Here is a 21,838-nt window from a genome sequence, read left to right as displayed (position 1 = left end):
TATTCCACGCAATATGGTATCTTTGGGACTCGTTTTGGACCGAATGGGCTATCGAGGCACCACTAAAGGCCTCGTGTGCCAACTCTAGTGCTTGGTTTGGGTTCAACCTTGCACGAGGGGATCCCGTGGCTTAAGCTAAGCGGTTGGAAGGCGACACCGCATATGTGGGCTATCGAATGAAGGCATCAAGCTATGCAACGACTACGTCCATTGAGGGACTACATTATGCTACAAGCAAGCTACAGATTGAGACGTCGCCTTACTCATGCTATGCGTTGGTGCAACGCTAAGGTACGCAATGGCCTTAGACGGAATCTAGCACACGTGTTGGCACGAGGACTACGCCGTGTGGTTTGCTGGCTTCGCATGACCAATTGGCCATCTAATATGCATCTATTGAGGCATGCTTGACCCGCCGACACTTTGAGACGCTATTAAAGACCCAACATGCAATGTTGGCTTGTCGGCTAAGTTGAGGACCTTCGCTAGCACATTGTTGTGTGGCTAGGCACCTTGATGACATAAACCTAAGTTGGGCGAGCACCTTGCTTGAGGTAAGCTTGGCGCTATGAAGCGACTTATGCCGTGCTTGGTACACTTGAGGCGTCAGGCCTACTTGTGGCCTTCTTTGTGAAGTTGTTTTGCTTGACAAAGCACTGGGCCCTAATGTTCAAACGGGTGAGATCATCAACACTCGATTTGTTAGTGAGCTATGGCGGGCTTAAACTTGGTGGAGTTTGAGCGCCACACGGGCAAAAATTGATCCGCTGCGCCTCTAAAGGAGTCGGCCCGTGACACAAGGCCAAGGCCAAGCATGCACAAGTAAGTTTTTTCTATTTCTTTTGCCTTTTCATTTGTGATTTTTATTTGTTTTGTCTATCCATTTATGATATTGATATGCATATTTATTACCTTACTTTGGTTTTCAATTTAGGATATTCCAAGAGGGACCTCCCCAATGCCTACTAAGTGTGTGACACAGGTCACACAACATCATGTTAGTTATGCACTTAGTTATGAAGTTACTATGAATTTATTTTCTTATTTTTTTCAGCTTGCATGAATCCAACATTGCATTTTTGTTTATTTGTTTGTTTGTTTGACTTTTTTTTGCAGACGACTTAGCTAAGCTGTTGATATTTTGGATACAAAGATTAACATAGGTTGAAGGTATAAAATATATGTTGCTTTACTATACAATTAGTGAGGATCATGTTCCACTTTTTTGTATTTTTGTAGTGGACATGCAATGCTAAGAATAGCAATATGATGATGTGGCCACTTTTGTTTTTTTGTAGTGGCCATGAAGTATTTTATAAATACTCATTTTGGGAACTTACATGATGTAATTGCATAGACTTGACAAATATGGTCCATGGAATGATGTAACTAAACATATATGATAGGAATGATGTAAGTAAACTAATTGAACATATATGATGGGAATGATGTAATTAAACAATCCTACTTGATGTTTATATGATGTAAGGGAATGGTCTTTATGTTTACAGGTCATTATGTTAGTCAAATTAGATGTGCATATTGACATAATGCTGAAATAACTTCATCATATTTATATATGGTCCATTACAAAACATAAGGTCTATTACAAAATATTACAAAACCTTACATAAGGTCCATTACAAAATATTAGGTAAATCATTACTATTACATTTTGAGAGCAACCATCAGGGAAATCAAACATAAAACAACATTCATGATAATTATTATCTTCATAAACCCCATGTTTGCTTCAAGTACTTGCATCCTTGTTTGCATAACCCCCATTTGGTTCATTAAATTCATTGCATGACTTTCTTCTTCATAGGATAAAGTGTGTCTGTTAACAACTGCTTAAGTATCTTTTATCATCATTTCTCCTCCAACAGATGAGTTTACTGGTTTGCACCAACCCTAAAATGAGCATTTCCCATTTAGGCATAAAAAATACAATTTGCCTCTGTTTTTTTTTTTTTCCTGATTCAGTGACTTTAATTGTTAGTTTTGCTCTCACAGTAGCAGAGCTTGCTTCTATATTTCATCAATCCTCCTCTATTAGATGATGACATATCCATCCAATGAACCTACATTCATGAAATGTGAGAGTTATAATGCATTTTCAGAGCATATATTGCATTTTATTGTTGTTGTGCTTTATTTCTGAATAATGGGACACACCTATGTTGGATGTTTGTGCTTTATTTGTTGTTTGTGATTTATTTGTCAATAATGGTTGATGTTGTTTGTGCTTTGTGCTTTCAAATTATTATTATTATTATTATTTTGACTGGTTAATTGTTATTCACATGTATTTTTTTTTAAATAGTTGATGTGAGTGGGAACATACCTGTGTTGTGCTTGGACCTCTATTTTCTTCATTTTGTTGTTCTTCAATTTTTTTTGCCTTTGTAATTTTACCTCTTTCACTTGGATTTGCTGAAGCTGGAGAACTCTAGCATTTGGTATATATATATGGGTTGAGGGCACTTGAGGACATTAAGGGCATTTAAGTGTTTGCATTTAATGACATCAGCAAGGTTTGTTAGGTGAATAAGTTGTCAAATTTTGAAAAAATCTTGACATTATCAGATAAAGCAGGAGAAGTTATTATAATTATTTAAATTATAGGAGAAATTTCTGTATTTATCAAAAATATTAGTGAAGGTAAATGTAATTTTACCCTATAAATTTTGTCATGATAAACGACCATAAACATGTTCTGGTTTGTCACAGTAATTCACAGTGCTAAGCTCAACAACAATGATAGAGACCACTAATTTTGGAACTCTAAAAAGATCACTAATGACATGACACTCAATATAAAAAGAAAAAAAATATAACACCAAGATCAAAACATCAAATCATTTATGGTGAGACCCACTGCCACATCATTAGTGATAATCACTCATTTTCCAGAGCTCAATTCATTGGAATCATTTCTGCAGCTTTTCTCTTTTTCAAAAGAACATGTCGATCCCCTCCTCCTCTGGCACCAGCAACGAAATCATGCCGATCGAAGACACACTTTCTCCTCCAACAATCCGACCCAGATCGCGATATCCCATAACGTTAACAACCGCATCGACCCCACATCAAATGTGTAACGCCCTCAAAAAAAATAACATTAAACCCATTAAATAAGACATGCATTGATATTCAAAAGTTCCACATTCTTTCATTTCTCAGAGTTCCATTACAAAAAGTATTACATGTTAACAACAAAAGCAAATGCCCTATGGGCTTACAGCTTTCCAAGTTAACACTTGGTTACAACAAAAGAGTACTAACTCATACACATTAAGCCCTTGGCTTGAATTTACATGTAATACATCAAAAATAAAACGACGAAAGTATGCCCGCCTCTAGCCTCCCAAGCTATGTCCTTGGAGGTGGCATGCAACCTGTACCTAAAAATGATAATCTCATATAGGGTGAGCCACAGCCCAGTAGAAATACACTAAACCAACCATGAACAATGACTAAAAGATTAGCAATTGATAGATGGCCAACACTGATACAATCACATAAATCACCTATTTATGTCATACGACTTATGAGTCCAAGATTACTTTTCATTTTCCCTTTTTCAACAGATATGCATGTTAGCTCTATCATTATTTCAACAGATAAGCATATAAGCTATATCCACATTCTCAACAGATATGTATAACAACAATATCCCACTTTCACAGATAAGCATATAAGCTATATCCACACTTCACAAAGATAAGCATATTAGCTCTATCTTCACTTCTCTAGACAAGCATATGAGCTGTATCTATGGAGCTCATCCCATATCTTCTCCCAACACTATCCGGTTTAGAGGTACATCCCCCATCTTCCCCTAAACCGCGGACTACATCCCCCATCTCCTCCTTTACACATAACGTATATAAACACATTGGTTCTATATACAATCACCCAATACATACAGTTAATGTATTCTAACAACCGTCAATTTTCATGACACATTTCATTGATTAGTTTCCGTTTGCCTAATCATCATGCATTGTCTACAACAATCACGACTATCCTCCACCGATAGCCCAAAGCAGTTATCTCTAAACAGAAAATAAATGCACAATGGATATTCAATCAACATTTCACTTCCTCATTTATTCCATTTCTCTATGCCAAACATGCATTTAGGTTTATTATGAATAAAACCCCCAACGTTTGTAAAATAACACAAAAGCCCCAAACTTTCACAAAATTACCAAACCAACCCCAACATCTCAAAATACCAAAATTTAATGACAAAATCCATAGAGAGGAGTAGGGTATCCCTACCTCGAAGTTTGAGCCAAAAAGGAGATGAAGGCTCGAAGATCAACGTGCTCCAAATCCAAACTTTTTCAGATTAAATCGAAGCTCTCAACGCCCTCTAACTTTTTAACAAAGGCCCTAGGCTAGATTCACACTCTAGGGAGATCAATTCTTAGAGAGAGTGTAAGTTTAGAGAGAGAGGGTCTCGGATCTATGGTTTGAAAGAAAAAGAAAGTGAAAAAGTGATGTTCAAAAATGCTACTGTCCGCTGATATAAAACACGCTCGCTCGAGCGAAGGCTTTGTCGCTCGAGCGACCAGACACAGAAAACTATCGCTCGAGCCAAGAAGTTCTCGCTCGAGCCGAAAACTCAAAAGTGCGCTCGAGCGAAAGAATGCTCGCTCGAGCCAACAACACAAACCCTTAGGTCTGCAACCAGAAGCACGCTCGAGCGACAGACTTCTCGCTCGAGCGAAGAACAACCAGACCGCTCGAGCAAAGAAAGCTCGCTCGAGCCAAGAAATGCAACTCTCAGGTCCAGAACCAGACGCAATCGCTCGCTCGAGCGAAGCCACTCTGGCTCGATCCACCAGGCACGAACTCAACTCTCGCTTGAGCGACCAACTCCTCGCTCGAGCGAAGGTCCAAAAATCTGGGCAGCAGCACTAGGCTCCCAAACACAACCAACCTATAACAAACATGCCCAACACATCCTATAACTCAATATACAAAGTAAAAAGGATGCAAACAAGATAATAAACAACTACCAACATCCACGGACACATGTCCGGATCACTGTACAACAAGGGTAAACCCGGGATCGCTATAAAATGACGACAACGACAACAACAACAACAGAAGTCGCAGTATGGTTGAGATGCTTTCTAAATTGATTATCGTAGATCTGAATTCCCTTGACAAGATTTCGAAGAAGATCAGAAAATACAAAGATCGAATCAAAGCCATGTTCGAGGAGTTCAACAAGCTCGAACAAGAGGGTGGAACTGAAGACCAATTTGGGGAATTGAAGAGGAATATCTTGAAATTGAAGCAGCAGATCTCTTCGAATCATGAGGATGATCGTGAAGAGTCCGATCCTCATCGCCGTCAATGGTCAAACAAAGGTAATGCTGACAATACGCTAAAAAACCAGGCTTCAAAGCGAAGATTCACAGTCAAAGAATTTGGGGCCTGTTATGATCATCTCGATGAAGTGTCAGAATCTGTTTACTTTTCTTTTCTGTTTTCCCGGAAAATGCTAAAATAAAGAAGAGGGTCATGATGTACTAGTGGATCGGGGAAGGTTTGATGACAACGGAGAAGCTTAACGGGTGATGGGTTAACAAAGATTCAAGATTTGGAAAAGCTTAATACAATGTTTGATGTTAATGAGGCTATTCTTGAAATCAAGCCTGAATGTTTTTCAAAGATGAAAAATGTCAAAGTTCTTTACTTGGGAAGGTGGCAGACCTCGGTCTCACATCACATTGAATTCACCGACACTAAGGACATGAAGAAAAATGCAAATGTTTTGGATGGGTTGGGAAATCTCACGCTTCTGAGGTTTTTGAACCTTGGTGGAATTTCTAGAATTTCAGAGCTTCTCGAGTCGATTTCAAAGCTCACCAATCTTACAATCCTTGACATTAGAGCGTGTCACAACGTTGAGGTGATTCCCGATGGAATTGGCTTGCTCAAGAATTTGACACATTTGGACATGTCTGAATGTTACCTGCTAGATCAGATGCCCAAGGCGCTTGCATCGCTCTCCAAACTCCAAGTCCTCAAAGGATTCTTCGTTTCAGAGGGTAAAAACTCATGTACTCTTGATGATTTACGAAAAAATCCAAGGTTGAGAAAGTTGAGCATTTACGCAGTTGTCCATGGATTTCCTTCAGACAGAGATTTGTGTGCTTTAAATCAGTTTAAAGCGCTTACCAAGCTGTGGTGGGTATACCTCCTTATTGGAGTGTGAGACTCAATTGATTTTGAAAAAAAAGTTTAACTTAGTTTAGTATTAATTATAATGTATTTTTATATATTATATTTAATTTGTGGAGACCCAATCCAATTTGAAAACAACTAAGGTTTGATAATAAATCATATATTCACAATATTTTAGGGTTTTGTTTTTGCTCATTCCGAGGTGAAGAGAACGGCTGCTACACATACTCCACTTTGGTGAAATCAATTTTTTGGTGTGTAAACAGTGGAATTAATTTGGGTGGTTCTTTGCTTCGTTTTCGGTGTTGATTTGGTTCGTTATTTTGGATTTTCTACAACTCTGGTTCTGAAGATTTTTGTTCGTCTATTTGGTGAGGTCTTTCCTCTTATTTATTTGTGATTATTTGGAATTCACCTAAGGGTGGTTTTGTGAGACCATTAGTGTCTCGTTTGTAATCGTTTGGAACTTATTTGGTTGATAGTGGAATCGGATTTCGATCCCGTGGACGTACCTCACATTGAGGGAACCACGTAAAAATTCTTGTGTTGCCTTTGATTTAATTTTTCCGTATTAGTTTTTATTCCCATTGATTGGTTTACTTGTGGGAAATCATAGATTTTTCCTAAAAACTGGTATCAAAGCTTACGGTTTATTTGGGTTTATTTATTTGTGTAAATCAATGGAGGGGAATGTGGGTCGTATGTCTAGCTTCAATGGAAGCAATTGGGTAACTTGGAAAACTAAAATGGAGAACCTATTATTTTGTAAAGATTTGTATGGACGCATTAAGGGTGATAGTGGCAAACCCGAGGGTATGAAAGATGATGAATGAAATAGGCTTAATCGAAAAGTCGTTGGTGTTATCCGTCAATGGATTAATGACAGTGTGTTTCATCATGTTGCTACTGAAACTTCGGCACATGATTTATGAAAAAAATTAGAGGGCCTTTATGATAGGAAATCAGCCACAAATAAAGCTTTTCTGTTTCGTAAGTTGGTTAATTTAAAATATAAAGAGGGCAGTCCTATTCCGGAACATCTGAATGAAATAAAGAGTATTGTTAACCAACTTGCTTCTATGAAAATTGTTTTTGATGATGAGTTGCAGGTTTTGATGCTACTTAGTTCTTTGCCCGAAAGTTGGGAGACTTTGGTTGTGACCGTCAGTAATTCGGCGCCCGATGGAGTTGTCACAATGGGCCAAGTCACTAGTAGCCTGTTGAATGAAGAAACTAGAAGAAAATCAGCAGGTTCCTCTTATTCAGAAGCATTTGTTCTGAGAGGCCGAAGTAAAACAAGAGGGAGGAGTAAAACTCCTCATGGTCATGATCAAAGCCGTGATAAATCAAAAGATGGTTCTTTTTCAAAGAAAGACATTGAGTGCTATTATTGCCATGAGAAAAGGCACATGAAGCGAGAATGCCGAAAGCTCAAGAGCAAGGAGAAAATGTGTGAAAAAAGTGTGGATAAGAAGCAAGAAGACACAACGGCAGTTACTACCGATGATCTCATGGTCGTTTGTGAAGATGATTGTATCAATTTTGTGGGCCAAGAGAGCAATTGGGTGATTGATTCTGGTGCTTCTTTTCATGTGACTTCTCGAGTTGATTTCTTCACTACCTACACCGAAGGAGATTATGGTTTTGTTCGAATGGGTAATGAAGGTTTGTCCAAGATTATTGGCATGGGTGATGTTTGCTAGGAAACAAATTTGGGCTGCAAGTTGTTGCTTAAAGATGTGAGGCATGTTCCCGACATTCGCCTCAATTTGATCTCTACTGGGAAGCTAGATGGTGAAGGCTTCAACAACAAATTTGGTGATGGAATATGGAAGCTCACGAAGGGTTCTTTGGTGGTGGCTAAGTGCAAGAAGACTCATAAACTTTATTCGATGCAAGGAAAAATTTGTAAAGGTGTTGCCAATGCACTTGAAGATGATACTTCTACCGAATTATGGCACAAGCGGCTTGGCCATACGAGTGAAAAGGGGCTACAAGTTTTGTTCAAGAAAGAGCTTCTACTCGGTTTAAAAGGTACACATCTTAAAACTTGTGTTCATTGTTTGGCGGGTAAACAACATGGAGTTTCTTTTCATAAAAATGTTCCTTCTAGAAAAGAAAATGTTTTGGAGTTGATTCATTCGGATGTTTGTGGTCCTTTAAAAGTTAGAACACATGGTGGTGCACTTTATTTTGTTACTTTCATTGATGATTATTCAAGAAAAGTTTGGGCGTTTCTACTAAAAACTAAAGATCAAGTTCTAGAAGTATTTAAGCTTTTTCAGGCCATGGTTGAAAGAGAAACAGGGCAGAAATTGAAGTGCATCCGATCAGACAATGGTGGTGAATACATTGGGCCATTTGATGAGTATTGTCACAGCCAAGGTATTCGGCATCAAAAGACAGTTAAAAAGACTCCTCAACAAAATGGAGTTGCCGAGAGGATGAACCGCACCATTGTGGAAAGAACAAGGTGTTTGCTTTCACAAGCTAAATTGCCAAGATCCTTTTGGGGTGAGGCATTGAAGACAGCGGTTGATGTGATCAATTTGTCTCCTTCCTATCCTTTGAATGGTGATGTTCTAGAAAGAGTTTGGACCGGTGAAGATGTGTCTTATGAGCACTTGAAAGTGTTTGGTTGCCGAGCTTTTGTTCACATTCCAAAAGATGAGAGGTCCAAGCTTGATAGTAAGTCAAGACAATGTACTTTTCTTGGCTATGGGTGTGATGAATTTGGGTATAGATTGTGGGATTCGGTCGACAAGAAAGTCATTCGAAGCCGTGATGTTGTGTTTCTTGAAGACCAAACAATTGAAGACTTTGGCAAAGGTGATCAACCAGAGCCAAAACTAGTGATCTCATTGACATGGATCCATCTCCTTCATCTTCAGTTAATGATGAAAATGGGGGAGATGTGCAGCCGCCTATTGAAGATGTAGAGGATGATGCTAATCCTAATGAAGTTGAGCCAGAAATTAAGGAAGAGCATCCAACTCAAGAACTGCCACCACAACTTGAGTTGAGAAAATCTACAAGGGACCGACAACCTTCAAGAAAGTATCCTCCCAATGAGTTTGTGTTGATTTCTGATCAAGGGGAGCCTGAGAGCTATCAAGAAGTAATTGAGCATGCAAAAAAATGTGATTGGAAAAAGGCCATGGAAGAGGAGATGAATTCTTTACTTGAAAATCACACCTATGATTTAGTGAAGTTGCCTAAGGGGAGGAAAATTTTGAAAAATAAGTGGGTCTTCAAATTGAAGAATGATGGCAAGAATCTGAGGTACAAGGCACGTCTTGTTGTGAAAGGCTTTGGGCAAAAGAAAGGTAATGACTTTGACGAGATTTTCTCACCGGTTGTAAAGATGTCTTCTATTCGGGTTGTACTTGGCATGGCTGCAAGTATGAACCTTGAAGTTGAGCAACTTGATATGAAGACCGCATTTCTTCATGGTGATCTTGAAGAAGAAATTTACATGGAGCAACTGGAAGGTTTTGTGGAGAAAGGGAAAGAGAAATTTGTTTGCAAATTGAAGAAAAGTTTGTATGGCCTCAAGCAAGCCTCGCGGCAATGGTACAAAAAATTTGACTCTTTCATGATGAATAATGGTTTTTCTAAAACCACTTCGGACCATTGTGTGTTTGTGAAAAATTTTCCGGATGGCAAATTTATTATTCTTTTGCTTTATGTTGATGACATGTTAATTGTGGGTCAAGATTCTACCATGATTAACAAGTTGAAGTTGGAGTTGAGCAAGTCTTTTGCTATGAAAGATTTGGGGCCGGCAAAGCAAATACTTGGTATGAAAATTGTTCGTGATCACAAAGAGGGGCTGATTTGGTTGTCTCAAGAAAGCTACATTAAAAAAGTTCTTTAGAGGTTCAACATGAATAAAGCAAAGCCGGTTGGTTGTCCACTTGCGGGTCACTTCAAACTTAGTTCGAATCAATGTCCTACAAGTGAGAAAGACAAGGAAGAGATGCTGAAAGTTCCTTATGCTTCAGCAGTTGGTTCTTTGATGTACGCCATGGTTTGTACAAGGCCAGATATTGCTCACGCCGTTGGTGTGGTGAGTCGGTTTCTCTCTAATACGGGTAAAGAACATTGGGCCGCGGTAAAATGGATTCTAAGGTATCTTCGAGGGACTTCGAAGGTGTGTTTGTGTTTTGGGGATGGTAAGCCGATGCTTGATGGGTTCACAGATTCTGACATGGCCGGTGATATTGATTCTAGGAAATCTACTTCGGGGTATTTGATGACTTTTGCAGGGGGAGCTGTGGCATGGCAATCTAAATTACAAAAATGTGTTGCTCTCTCAACTACCGAAGCTGAATTCATTGCCATTACGAAAGCTTGTAAAGAAGAGTTATGGTTGAAGAAATTTTTGCAAGAGTTGGGTTTGAAGCAAGAAAAGTATGTGCTTTATTGTGATAGTCAAAGTGTTATTCACTTGTGTAAAAATTCTACTTTTCATTCGAGATCGAAACATATTGATGTGAGATACCATTGGATTCGTGATGTGTTAGATTCGAAATTGTTACAACTCGAAAAGATTCACACAGATGATAATATTTCAGATATGTTGACAAAGACTTTGTCGAGGGATAAACTTTTAAAGTGTCGAACTTTGGCGGGTATGGTTGATTTCTCCACCTAAGTCGGTAAGGGGAGAATTGTTGGGTATACCTCCTTATTGGAGTGTGGGACCCAATTGGTTTTGGAAAAAGAGTTTAATTTGGTTTAGTATTAATTATAATATATTTTTATATATTATATTTAATTTGTGGAGACCCAATCCAATTTGGAAATAACTAAGGTTTGATAATAAACCCTAGATTCACAATATTTTAGGGTTTTGTTTTTGCTCATCCCGAGGTGAAGAGAACGGCTGCTACACATACTCCACTTTGGTGAAATCAATTTTTTGGGTGTGTGAACAGTGAAATTAATTTGGGTGGTTCTTTGCTTCGTTTTCGGTGTTGATTTGGTTCATTATTTTGGATCTTCTACAACTCTGGTTCTGAAGATTTTTGTTCATCTATTTGGTGAAGTCTTTCCTCTTGTTTATTTGTGATTATTTGGAATTCACCTAAGGGTGGTTTTGTGAGACCATTAGTGTCTCGTTTGTAATCGCTTGGAACTTATTTGGTTGATAGTGGAATCGGATTTCGATCCCGTGGACGTACCTCACATTGAGGGAACCACGTAAAAATTCTTGTGTTGCCTTTGATTTAATTTTTCCGCATTAGTTTTTATTCCCATTGATTGGTTTACTTGTGGGGAATCATAGATTTTCCCTAACAAGCTGACAATTATGTGAGCAAGGGGCTCTGTGCAACCAACAGTAGCTACCAAGAAACCGTGTCTCCCAAGAGCTCCAACAAGATCATTTACCTCTAAGCCAGCAGAGTTGGCAATTTTGGGACTAAAAAAATTACACGTTCAGTGTTTCCCTTTGATGACTACACCTAGTTGGCTGAGGGCTTGCAATCTCAACAACTTAAAGAAACTCAATATCAGAGGAGGTCAATTATGTGATCTGGGCCAAAAACTTGATGAATAAGGCTGAGAAGGACAAGTGGGAAGTCGAGGTATTGTGTTTGAAGTACTTAGATGACTTAGAGATGGGTTGGAGTGCTCTGTAAAAATTATTTCCAAAATTGAAATTCTTAGAGATGGTAAACTGTTCGAAACTCAATTGGTTCCCAATCGACAATAGTCAAGTATTTATGGATTCAGATATTTTATATTTAAGGGACGGAATACATATCTCTATTTCATATAATGACATCAATTGTTTTTGAGTTTTGACGATGTATTGCAATCTTATAAAATGAAATGAAGTTTTTCCACTTTATTTAGTAAATAGCCCTCTATGAAATAAATAGGATCATAATTCTGTGTGCATGAAGTAAACGATGAGAGAAGCAATAGCAACAAATGGTATCATGAATGTGCTTGGTCTTTTCTCCTCACCACCAATGTAAACAACAATATTTGATTTGGAATACAGTTCTGTTTGTTAATTCATCTTTGTAATTTTTTCTTTTTTCTTTCTTTTTTTTTTCTTTTTTTGTTGTTGTTGTTGTTGTTGTTTTTTTGGCTCTTTGACTTTCTAGTATTGGCTATTTGATAATCTAGGAGTTGATTTGCTTCGAAAGCCATAGTGCCATGCTTCTATGTGTGTTTTGGTAGGAGCTGTTTGACTTTTTGTGTGTGTGTTTTGTTGCTTCAAAGCTATGTGATAATCTAGGAGTTGATTTGCTTCGAAAGCCATAGTGCCATGCTTGTGTCCAACGCTGCACATACAAAGTCGTTCTGTTGTGGCAGCAACCACTACATAATTCTTGAGAAATGACAATTTTGAGGAAGAAAATTTTGGAAAGAAGCTTTCAAGAGCACATCCACAAAACATTATTGGTGGAGATATTGGAATACATCTTGTTTTTGGCCACATCTCCTTGCCATTAACCGGGTTGAAGAGATGGGTGGATAACCCGGGCCTTTTCCTAAAATAAGGCAAAATATCAAACTATTTTCCAAACTAGGCCTAGTTTGAACAGAATTCTCAAAATAAGCTAAAATGCTATTACAAACCACGCTTTCACCGTTTTTGTGGCCCTGATGCTGAAAATTTGTAAAATCGTAAAAGCGTGGTTACAAACCATGCTTTTAATTAAGAAAGCGTGGCTGCAAACCACGCATATGAGGATAACTGTTTTCTATAGAAAGAATGGTTTCTAACCACGCTTTTAAATAAATTTTTATTTTTTCAGAAAACGTGGTTCACAACCACACTTTTCCTGTTGACCAAGGGAAGCATGGATAGCATCCACGCTTTTAACCAAAATCCGCTTTTAACCACGCTTTTATAACCACTCATTGTTGATTATTATTATTATTATTATTCAATCCACATTCTATAATTCGTTCAGTCATCTTGTAAATCTCTATATATAAATTATTCATATAAAATATCGTATTGATAAACAATCTTAGCCACCAAATTTTATTATTTTAATATTTAAAAATAAATTTTGTAATTTTGAAATTATGTTTCACATCCATTATTTTTTTAAAAAAAATGATAAAATTATATATACGATTATTGGATCAATTTGATATTTACATAAATAATTTATACATAAAATTTTTAAAAAATAAACAGCATGTATTGTCTAAAGAGTAGTGAATTGTGTAAAAAATGTAAATTAAACATTTGCTTAATTTACCTTATATTTTTTAAATTGTTATTTAAATATAAAATTAGAAATAAAATTTTATTTTGTTATATAATTCAAATGTAATTTAAAAAAGATCGATGATGGACAAAAATAAAAATAACAAATAAAAAATTAAAAATTAAAAATTAAAAAAGAATAAGAAAATAATGACCTCGAGACACAAAAATAATTTGTGGAAACATTCAAGATAAGTATCTAGTTCAAACACTTATAACATTCAATAATGACTATAACACTTTAGAACGCCGTAACTAGTTCAAACATAAACATCCCACAAAAATAATTTGTGGAAACATTTAACATAACATAGAACATAAAATAAAGCGACGAGTACAATACGTAACCATTATATAGATAAATATATTAGACAAACCTTTCACAAACTCATTGTTGAAAGAGTTATCTTAACACAGACAACACATAATTATGGATAACCTAATATAATTTAGTAGACAGATAGGCGCCTAATCCTCGCTCAAATCAGCAATCTCAGAGTCCAAACAATCAGAGAGCTCAGGGTCAGAGAGAAGTGTAGGATCGTCCTTGATAGCCTTGATAGCCGCAGCATTTGGTATTGTTCCGTTCTTCTTGGCATCCAACTTAAGTATAGATAGTTTCATATCGTGATCTGACCTACGGCGCATTTGAGAAATCTCACGTCGAAGTCTTTCACATAGTCGATCAACAGTACCTGGATCTTCCTTTTGGATCTGAACTGAACGTGCTTTCGGCACCTTCAGTCGATTTTCCCAACATAATCTTTCCATTTGCACTCGCTCTATAAATAGTGTGGGCCACTTCAGAAGTCTAGCGTTTGCTAAACCATATCCTGTTTGATTAGCACATGGATCCTCCACGAAACCACATGGATCTCGATAGTACTTGGGCATGACAGAATGTTGCTTCCCAAACCTATCATGATAAGCACAAGAGGCATCTAACAAAGTAAATGGTGTTTCATCTTCAACATCACCACTTCCCCTTCCCGTTCCTCTTCCTCGGCATGAACTCTCATCTCTTTCAAAGTTTCTACCCCCTGCGAGTCCCCTTCCCGTTCCTTTTCCTCGTCGTGAACTCTTACCTCTGTGATTCCTACCCCCTGTCATGAATCTATACTCCATTTGATTTTTTCTGAATAGATGCATGATAGTTTCCTAGGGCGAACTGAGTGGAAAGGTTGTGTGTTTACCATCACTCCTTCAGTTTTTTATATAGTTGTTTGTCAACACTATTGCCATGTGATCGTATTAATGTGACTTAGATGAATTCTGAAATGCGAGGAAAAAACAAAGCATGTAAGTCACCCTGCACAGAGTCACATGCATCACTGCATGTGAGGAAAATAGTCACAAAGTATATAATTTACAAAGTCAGAAAGTCGCATGCATCACTGCATCACTGCATAAAGTCACATGCATCACATGCAGCACTGCATCTGAGGAAAAAAGTCACATGCATCACTGCATCGCTGCACAAAGTCACATAGCATCTGAGGAAAAAACAAAGCATACAATTTATTACGTCTGTTAAAGTCGCTACATCACTAAGAAATGTTGGACGTATCACTGCGCCGAGCTACAATTTATTATCGTACCATAGCTACTGTGCCCATGTGAATTTCTGCAGTTCATAATGGGACGAAGGGGTGTAAGAACAAAACAACAAAATAATTAGACCATTTGTGTTTAAAAAGCCACCCTATGCAGCTCCAAATAGATTCATAAACCTTGAAGATAAAATATTATACAGTTAGAATGTATTGAAGATGAATTTGTAGTAGAGTTAAAATGAATGGGTTTTTCGACGTATAGAACTTGAAAGTGTTACAGATAAAAGCTAGCCTAGTATGAAGACAAGAACAACACCGACTTAAATCAACACATAGTTAACTTGAAATTAAATTGGTCAAATTTCTCCAATTAAATTAAATTAAATATGTAAGGTGAAAAGTGAAATTAAATATATTGTCAAGGAAAAATAAATGAATTATATTTGTAAGCGGAAAAGTGGAATTAAATTTCTAAGCGGATTTGAACTTTGCTTAAAACGTTTAGATATGCACTGAGTAGTAAATAAAAGTCGAAGTGACAACTCCTATAAAGTTGATGCATAGTTGTTCAGGTCATAAAAGTTAACGTGCCAACTCTGATGCATAGTTGTTTACAATAATTTCAAACATACAGCTACCATGTGTATATGTGGTATAAATATCGCATTATACCACAACAAAAGTTTTATAGCTATTTCGAGCGCTATCATCATAAGATATACGGTGGTTGATCTATATTCAATAATGGGTCGCCATTGGATTGCAGATGGAGATGAATTTCAATACCCATTAAATCCAAATTTGCGTTACTCACATGCCGCCGTCAATACCATAAGAGATGAGTGGGAATTTCGCATAACTCAAACAAACGTTCTTGTTGAGCTATGTCGTGAAGTTAATATTAAATTTCCTTGCCGGTTAGCCATGCATATGCCAACTACCACTCCACAGTTGTTGCAAAGGGCATTGCATCGTATCCGCGACGAAGTTAATCGCATGACCCAACGTTTGCAAAGGTCCGAACTAATGAAAACCGCAAATGAGCGTGCCGAAGATGGGTTAATGGATGATGCGCACCAGTACTTCACCTGGAGCATAGATGCTATGTATAAATCTGATATTGAGATATCAGATGATGATGATAATGAATGAAATTGTTTGGATGAATGACCAAACCATTTATCTTGTAATGGAATTGTAATGCTTATCCATGACTTATCAATGAAGGGAGAAATTTCAATAGTTTTTGAATAATTCTTGTAATTCTATAAATAACAAATACCTTTGCTTTCTCTCCGTTATTGTTATTTTGAAGAACGCTAATTGAACTAGGCTTTCATGATTTCATGCATTATTGATGTGGAATATAATGATGATATTGAATGAACTTGGTTGCATGTATGACCAAACGTTTTCATTCGTTGTAATGGCTTTGCAATGCTTATACATGAGTTATCAATAGGAAGAGAAATTCGTATTGAATCTTGACATGTGTACTTATAAATATAGTGATTTCATAAACTTCAGGTTCATATAACAAATAGTTGAAATACATTTGTAAGCAAGTTGAATAACAACATTGTCTTACACTCCAGTAACAAAGATACGACATAACATACAAATATATATGAAAGATAAAGGTGTTTGATTTCACACTCCTCATCTGATATGTAGTAGTCAGAGAGATATTTTTCATTGTTTAGGACATTATTTCGCTCAGGCACTGTCAATTCTCTGTTGCTTGCTTCTGCCATTTCAGTGGCTAGCTAACGCATGAAATGTCGACATCTCCGCATCAACATTCTGTTGTTCTCCTTCTTAATTCTGCTAACTGCTTTTTCATAGTCACTCACATTTTTTCTAGCCATGGTCAATGAATGACGATGAGGTACCGGTGCCCCAAAGTTACGTAAATCATTAAATAATCCTTCTTGCTCCGTTACCTTGAACGCCCATTCTGCTCGAATACCAGCATAATAATCCTTCGGACTCAAGTACTTTTTGCTTTTATAGTCATAAGTAAACGGAGGTAGTAGGCACACTTTTGGATTTCTTTGGCGGCGTGAACTTCTTGCACCTCTTGAAGACATTGTTCATAAAATAAAAAAATTAAGATGCAAAAGAGACCCCGTGAACTTCCTGCACCTCTTGAAGACATCATACTGGGGGTAGCGCTATTTATAGACATGCAAAAAAGATGACTTGGTGACGATAATTGAGATGTTGGGGCACTATGGAAGAAGTGATACCCATGATATTATTTTATCTTATTCATTTCATGCAATCCTAAGTACCCGTGACTTTGTGTACCTGTGATGCAGTCACGAACGTAGTTGTCAGATAAAATCATAATTGTGAGTCTACTTTTTCACAATTAATCCCTTCATATTTGAGCAGTGAGTTGTCAAATTAATCAGTAATGCAGTGAGTTGTCACATCGCCACAGTAAATTGTTTTCTGATGCTTGCTTTTTTAATACAGTAAGTTGTCACTTCGAACTGACGATTTCAGTACAAATTGGTGTTTGCAAAAAATAATAAATTAAATCATAAAATGAAACATAGGCTTTAATTTTCTTTGTTTTAAATCAATATTGTTCATGAACTTTTTTAATACTGTACCTTTTTTTTTGGGTAGTTTTATATAATCTGAAATTTGTGTATGCGTGTTTCAAAAAAAAAAAAGTGTTCTTAAATTTTCCATTATGTTATCAAATTCGTTGGGGAAAAAAAGTACAGAATAAGAAATAAAATTTATGTATTTATTTATTTTGTGTTTTTTGTAAGGAAATAATGATCTACTTAAAAAAAAATTTAAAAAAAAAAACAGTATAAAAAATTATATAGTTTATTATTGTAAAACGAAAATCCACATGGTACCAAATGCAGCATAACTTCAATCTCTTATGTATATAATCATCCTGTTTAAACCCATTGCGACATCATGATTTGAATATTTGAAATATTTAGGAAATTTTCAAAATAAGTAAGAATCAAAAATTATAAAATTCTATTTTCGAATAAATAAATATAGCACATTTACATCCTCTGTACAAATTTGATTTATAAAAACTATAAATAACAAAACTATACACTCCATATCACACCCTCTAATGCCCTAACCTGCCCCAGTACCATAACCCTGCCCGTGGACCTCCCTCCTCGGTCTCCTGCCGTATATTCTCTGAATATGTGGCTCCCCCAATCGTAAATGTGTATCCTGTGGCATTCTCTCCCCTGCATGTGGCCCTCCACTGACTGCTTATGGAGCCTGTGACTATAACCCTCCCTCTCCTGCCTGTGCTGCCCCTGATCCTCTCTCTAGTCCAACATCGGATACTGTTGTGAGCTGTAAAACTCCCTCATCTGGTGCAATTGTATCACAATCTGCAGCTGCATCTCAACCTCTGCCTCTGTCCGCACCCCGACCTCGGCCGCAACGTCCGCCACGACCATAACCTCGGTCTCTCCCTTGCGCTCTGGGAGGGTCCTTAATATGGGCCTCATCCTCAACGTGGGAGATGTCAGTGAGAACTGCATCATGTGTACTCATGGTCGCAGCCGAACTAGTCCCTACAAAAGTAGGTGTATGTAGTGTGGGACTATGTGATGTACATGTATCAACCCCAACACTACACACACCTGAACGGTCTGGTGGTGGTAACTGGGTGGGTGGGGTAACAATGTCATACATGTATCAGGGCGGTGTCCAATCAGGGTCAGCTACATAAGGTATGTCAATATGTTGGGTAGGATGTACGTGGAGGGAATCTGGAGATATGTATGGGGTAGCATGTGGTGGGGTGACTGATGTCCAAGGACCTGATGTGGCTGGCGCTGAAGTGGAAGGCACTGACGTGGACGACACTGATGTGTCTGGAGCAGCTGCTGCATTATGTACACCGTAGTGGCCAAAATGCAGATGATCTCCCCAATGGGCATGCTGGATCGCCTCGTACAATAAGTCTTGGATCTCTACAATGGTCTGCAAGGCATGCTGTCCATCACGTCTGAACCAAGTGATATGACCTCCCAGCTCCAACCACCTGAACAAAAATTCGGACGCATTAGGCTACAGTTGACTGAAAGTAAATCAATTATGATCTTAATAATTATCTGACACATACTATGATACTCACCAATGCCTCAAGAGAAGGCCCAACTCCCTGATATCCGGACTCAGACAGGTGGCTCGGATTACCCACTAGTAAGTGTATATGTCGCCGATACCACAACATGTAAGGGTCGGAAGAGAGGAGCACCTCATCGCTCCAGTCAGCCTGTACAATATTGTCTCGACGGGCATCCCACAACTGTATATATCGCATATAAAACATATTCCAATCAGTGCCAGCTCGGCCTATTAATCACATGCAATCGCCACTCGGTGTAGAACCAATCCAGCACAGACTAGACCCGACCAAACTGTCAGAGGACACGATAGGGGAGATGCCACTCAACCACGTCAAAACAAATAAGTGGTACTCTCGCCATCCATATCTCCTAACCTAGTCAGTAGTAGTCGGGGAGCGTACTGAGGACCCCAGCATAAGGCTGCCAAATAAACTACAATAACGACAAGTATATTAAATTCCCTCGTGAACTGAAAACATATACAATGAATAAGACAACTAAAATTGAGAGCAAAATTTCATACCTCACCCTCGATCATCCGGTCGAGCTGGTCTCTATAAACGACGACTACGTAGGTCGATATGACCTCGTGGCCAAAGTCAACCCTCCACCGGCTACCTCTAGGTCCGGGTGGCAACTGCATGTCTCCCTGGCCCATGGGAAGCTCACCAAGAGCAACCACTTGCCGCCTAAATAGGACAATGCGAATGAATCTCTCCTACGCCCAAATCTGCAATAGTTTGAACGCAATTACAATACTGATTTATGTCATACAATATGAATTGACATGTAATAAAATTCTTACTAACCTGTAGCAAGACAAGTGGTCCTCTGATCTCCTTCGTACCCACCTGAGCTGGTCGACATAGCATCCTATACAAGCATGCCAAAGCCGCGTCACCCCAGCTGTACTAGCCGATCTCGTCAATGTCTCTCAGCAGTGGCAAGTACATCAGCTTGAGCAGGTTCTGTGACTTATCAGGGAGATGTACCCCCCCAATAAGACACAGAATATATGCTCGGGCATGCTGATGTACCAACTCATCTGGAGCCTGATCTAGAAGAGGACCAAACTGTTCGGCCAGCTACCTCACCCTCAGTCTACCTGCTTGTAAGTCTGCAGGTATAGGTGCTACTCCTAATAGCTCACCACATAGGGCTATCCATTGCTCCCTCGTCAATGATGGGTCAACTCCTGTAACTGCTCACCCATCAATCCGTAGACCATATAGGACAGATACGTCCTGCAATGTGATGGTGGCCTCCTCGATCGGGAAATGAAATTTATGAGTCTCTGTGCACCACCTCTCGACGAGAGCAGTGATGAGTGGGTGGTCCAGTCTAATATGCCCGATATGGTAGACACCATAAAATCCCGCGCGTAGTATACACTGCAAGACTCTATGGTCCAACGGATGCTCCCACAAGCCAGAATCTGCTCAGCGACATGTCAACACAGTGTGTGCCTCGTCCTGCATAATAGAATAACTAGTTTAAATAATAGCATTATCACGTAATATAAAACAAAATGCAGGGTATTTTACTTGTAAGCGTAAAGTCCAACAAACGTTATTGCATACCAGATGCTCCCATATACTGTCAACCCAATATGGATGACTGAAAAGTGGGACCTCCTCAGGTAGATGTGCCATTAAGCCTGTACAAGTGAAATACTAGATCATAACAATAAAAGCCTCATTTAATCATAACAGAAAAACTGTTATTATTCCATAAATTACGATTTGTAAAAGAAAAGTATGCTTAGCTATTTCAAAATTTAAATTTGTGTGATATTATATATGGAAGCAATTCACTAAAATGTAATTAATTTTTATTTCAAAAACCTCTATTGGTTAACTGTAATTTAACTATAACAATTAAACTCTAATTAATTCCATACACGACGACTTGAAAAAAAAATGTGCTCGGTTATTTTAACATTATAAATTTGTGTGTGACTAACATGGAAGCAATTCACTAAAATCTAATTATAATCATAAAAAATGAATAAAATAAATAAATAAACTCTAATTATTCCATAATTTATGATTTTTAAATATATATATATATATATATATTTGTACTTTAAGATTTAAAATTATGTGTCATTAAATATGATTAAAATTCAACAGAACCTACCGTTATGTATGCTATAACTAATATAGAAATCTTTTCCAAAATAATTTTAGGGCCTCAGTTACGTAAACTTAATAATGACCATGAACATAGTGCAGTAACATGTGGATAGTTTTCCTACATAAATATTTGCCAAAAAATTGAATGAGAAATTTTTTTTTCTAATAATAGGTTGATGATTACATTTATGGCATATTTGTTAAAACTTAATTATTGATTTTGTAATGCTAAAAGTTTGAATAAATTATAAAATTTTTGAATTAGATAAATTTATTCATAACTTGTAAATGTGAAAAATGGTTGCAGCATTCGAAAATATTAAATTTATTCATAAATATTAAATTTTCAAATGATAGAAGAACTATTTGATTAAGTATAGAATTTTGTAATACACATTTTCAATCAAGTACACGATAAAAAACTTAGGCCTATGTGCTACAGTTAAATATTTTTGCATACATATTTAGTTTAATTTATTTGCTTAGTATGTTAGTTGTAAATTTTTTTTTAATATAAAACAATTACAATATATAAAGAATTAAAAAATTAAAAATGATCTATTACAA

At 37.4% G+C, this 21,838-nt stretch overlaps 1 protein-coding gene across 1 annotated transcript; it reads left to right on the top strand.

The window, feature by feature from the left end:
• Positions 1-5,641: 5,641 nt before the first annotated feature.
• On the top strand, positions 5,642-6,451 carry LOC114323005 (uncharacterized). The gene is made up of 2 exons (XM_082888997.1): positions 5,642-6,217; positions 6,389-6,451. The coding sequence occupies exons 1-2, from the start codon at positions 5,642-5,644 to the stop codon at positions 6,449-6,451; spliced, it is 639 nt and encodes a 212-aa protein (XP_082745123.1).
• The last annotated feature ends 15,387 nt before the right edge of the window (positions 6,452-21,838 follow it).

The sequence above is a fragment of the Camellia sinensis genome, chromosome 9, assembly GCF_055761805.1.
Source record: "Camellia sinensis isolate YWXY chromosome 9, ASM5576180v1, whole genome shotgun sequence".
Lineage (NCBI taxonomy): Eukaryota > Viridiplantae > Streptophyta > Magnoliopsida > Ericales > Theaceae > Camellia > Camellia sinensis.
The sequence above is the reverse complement of the archived record's forward strand: the minus strand, read 5'-3'. Positions and strand labels throughout refer to the sequence as shown.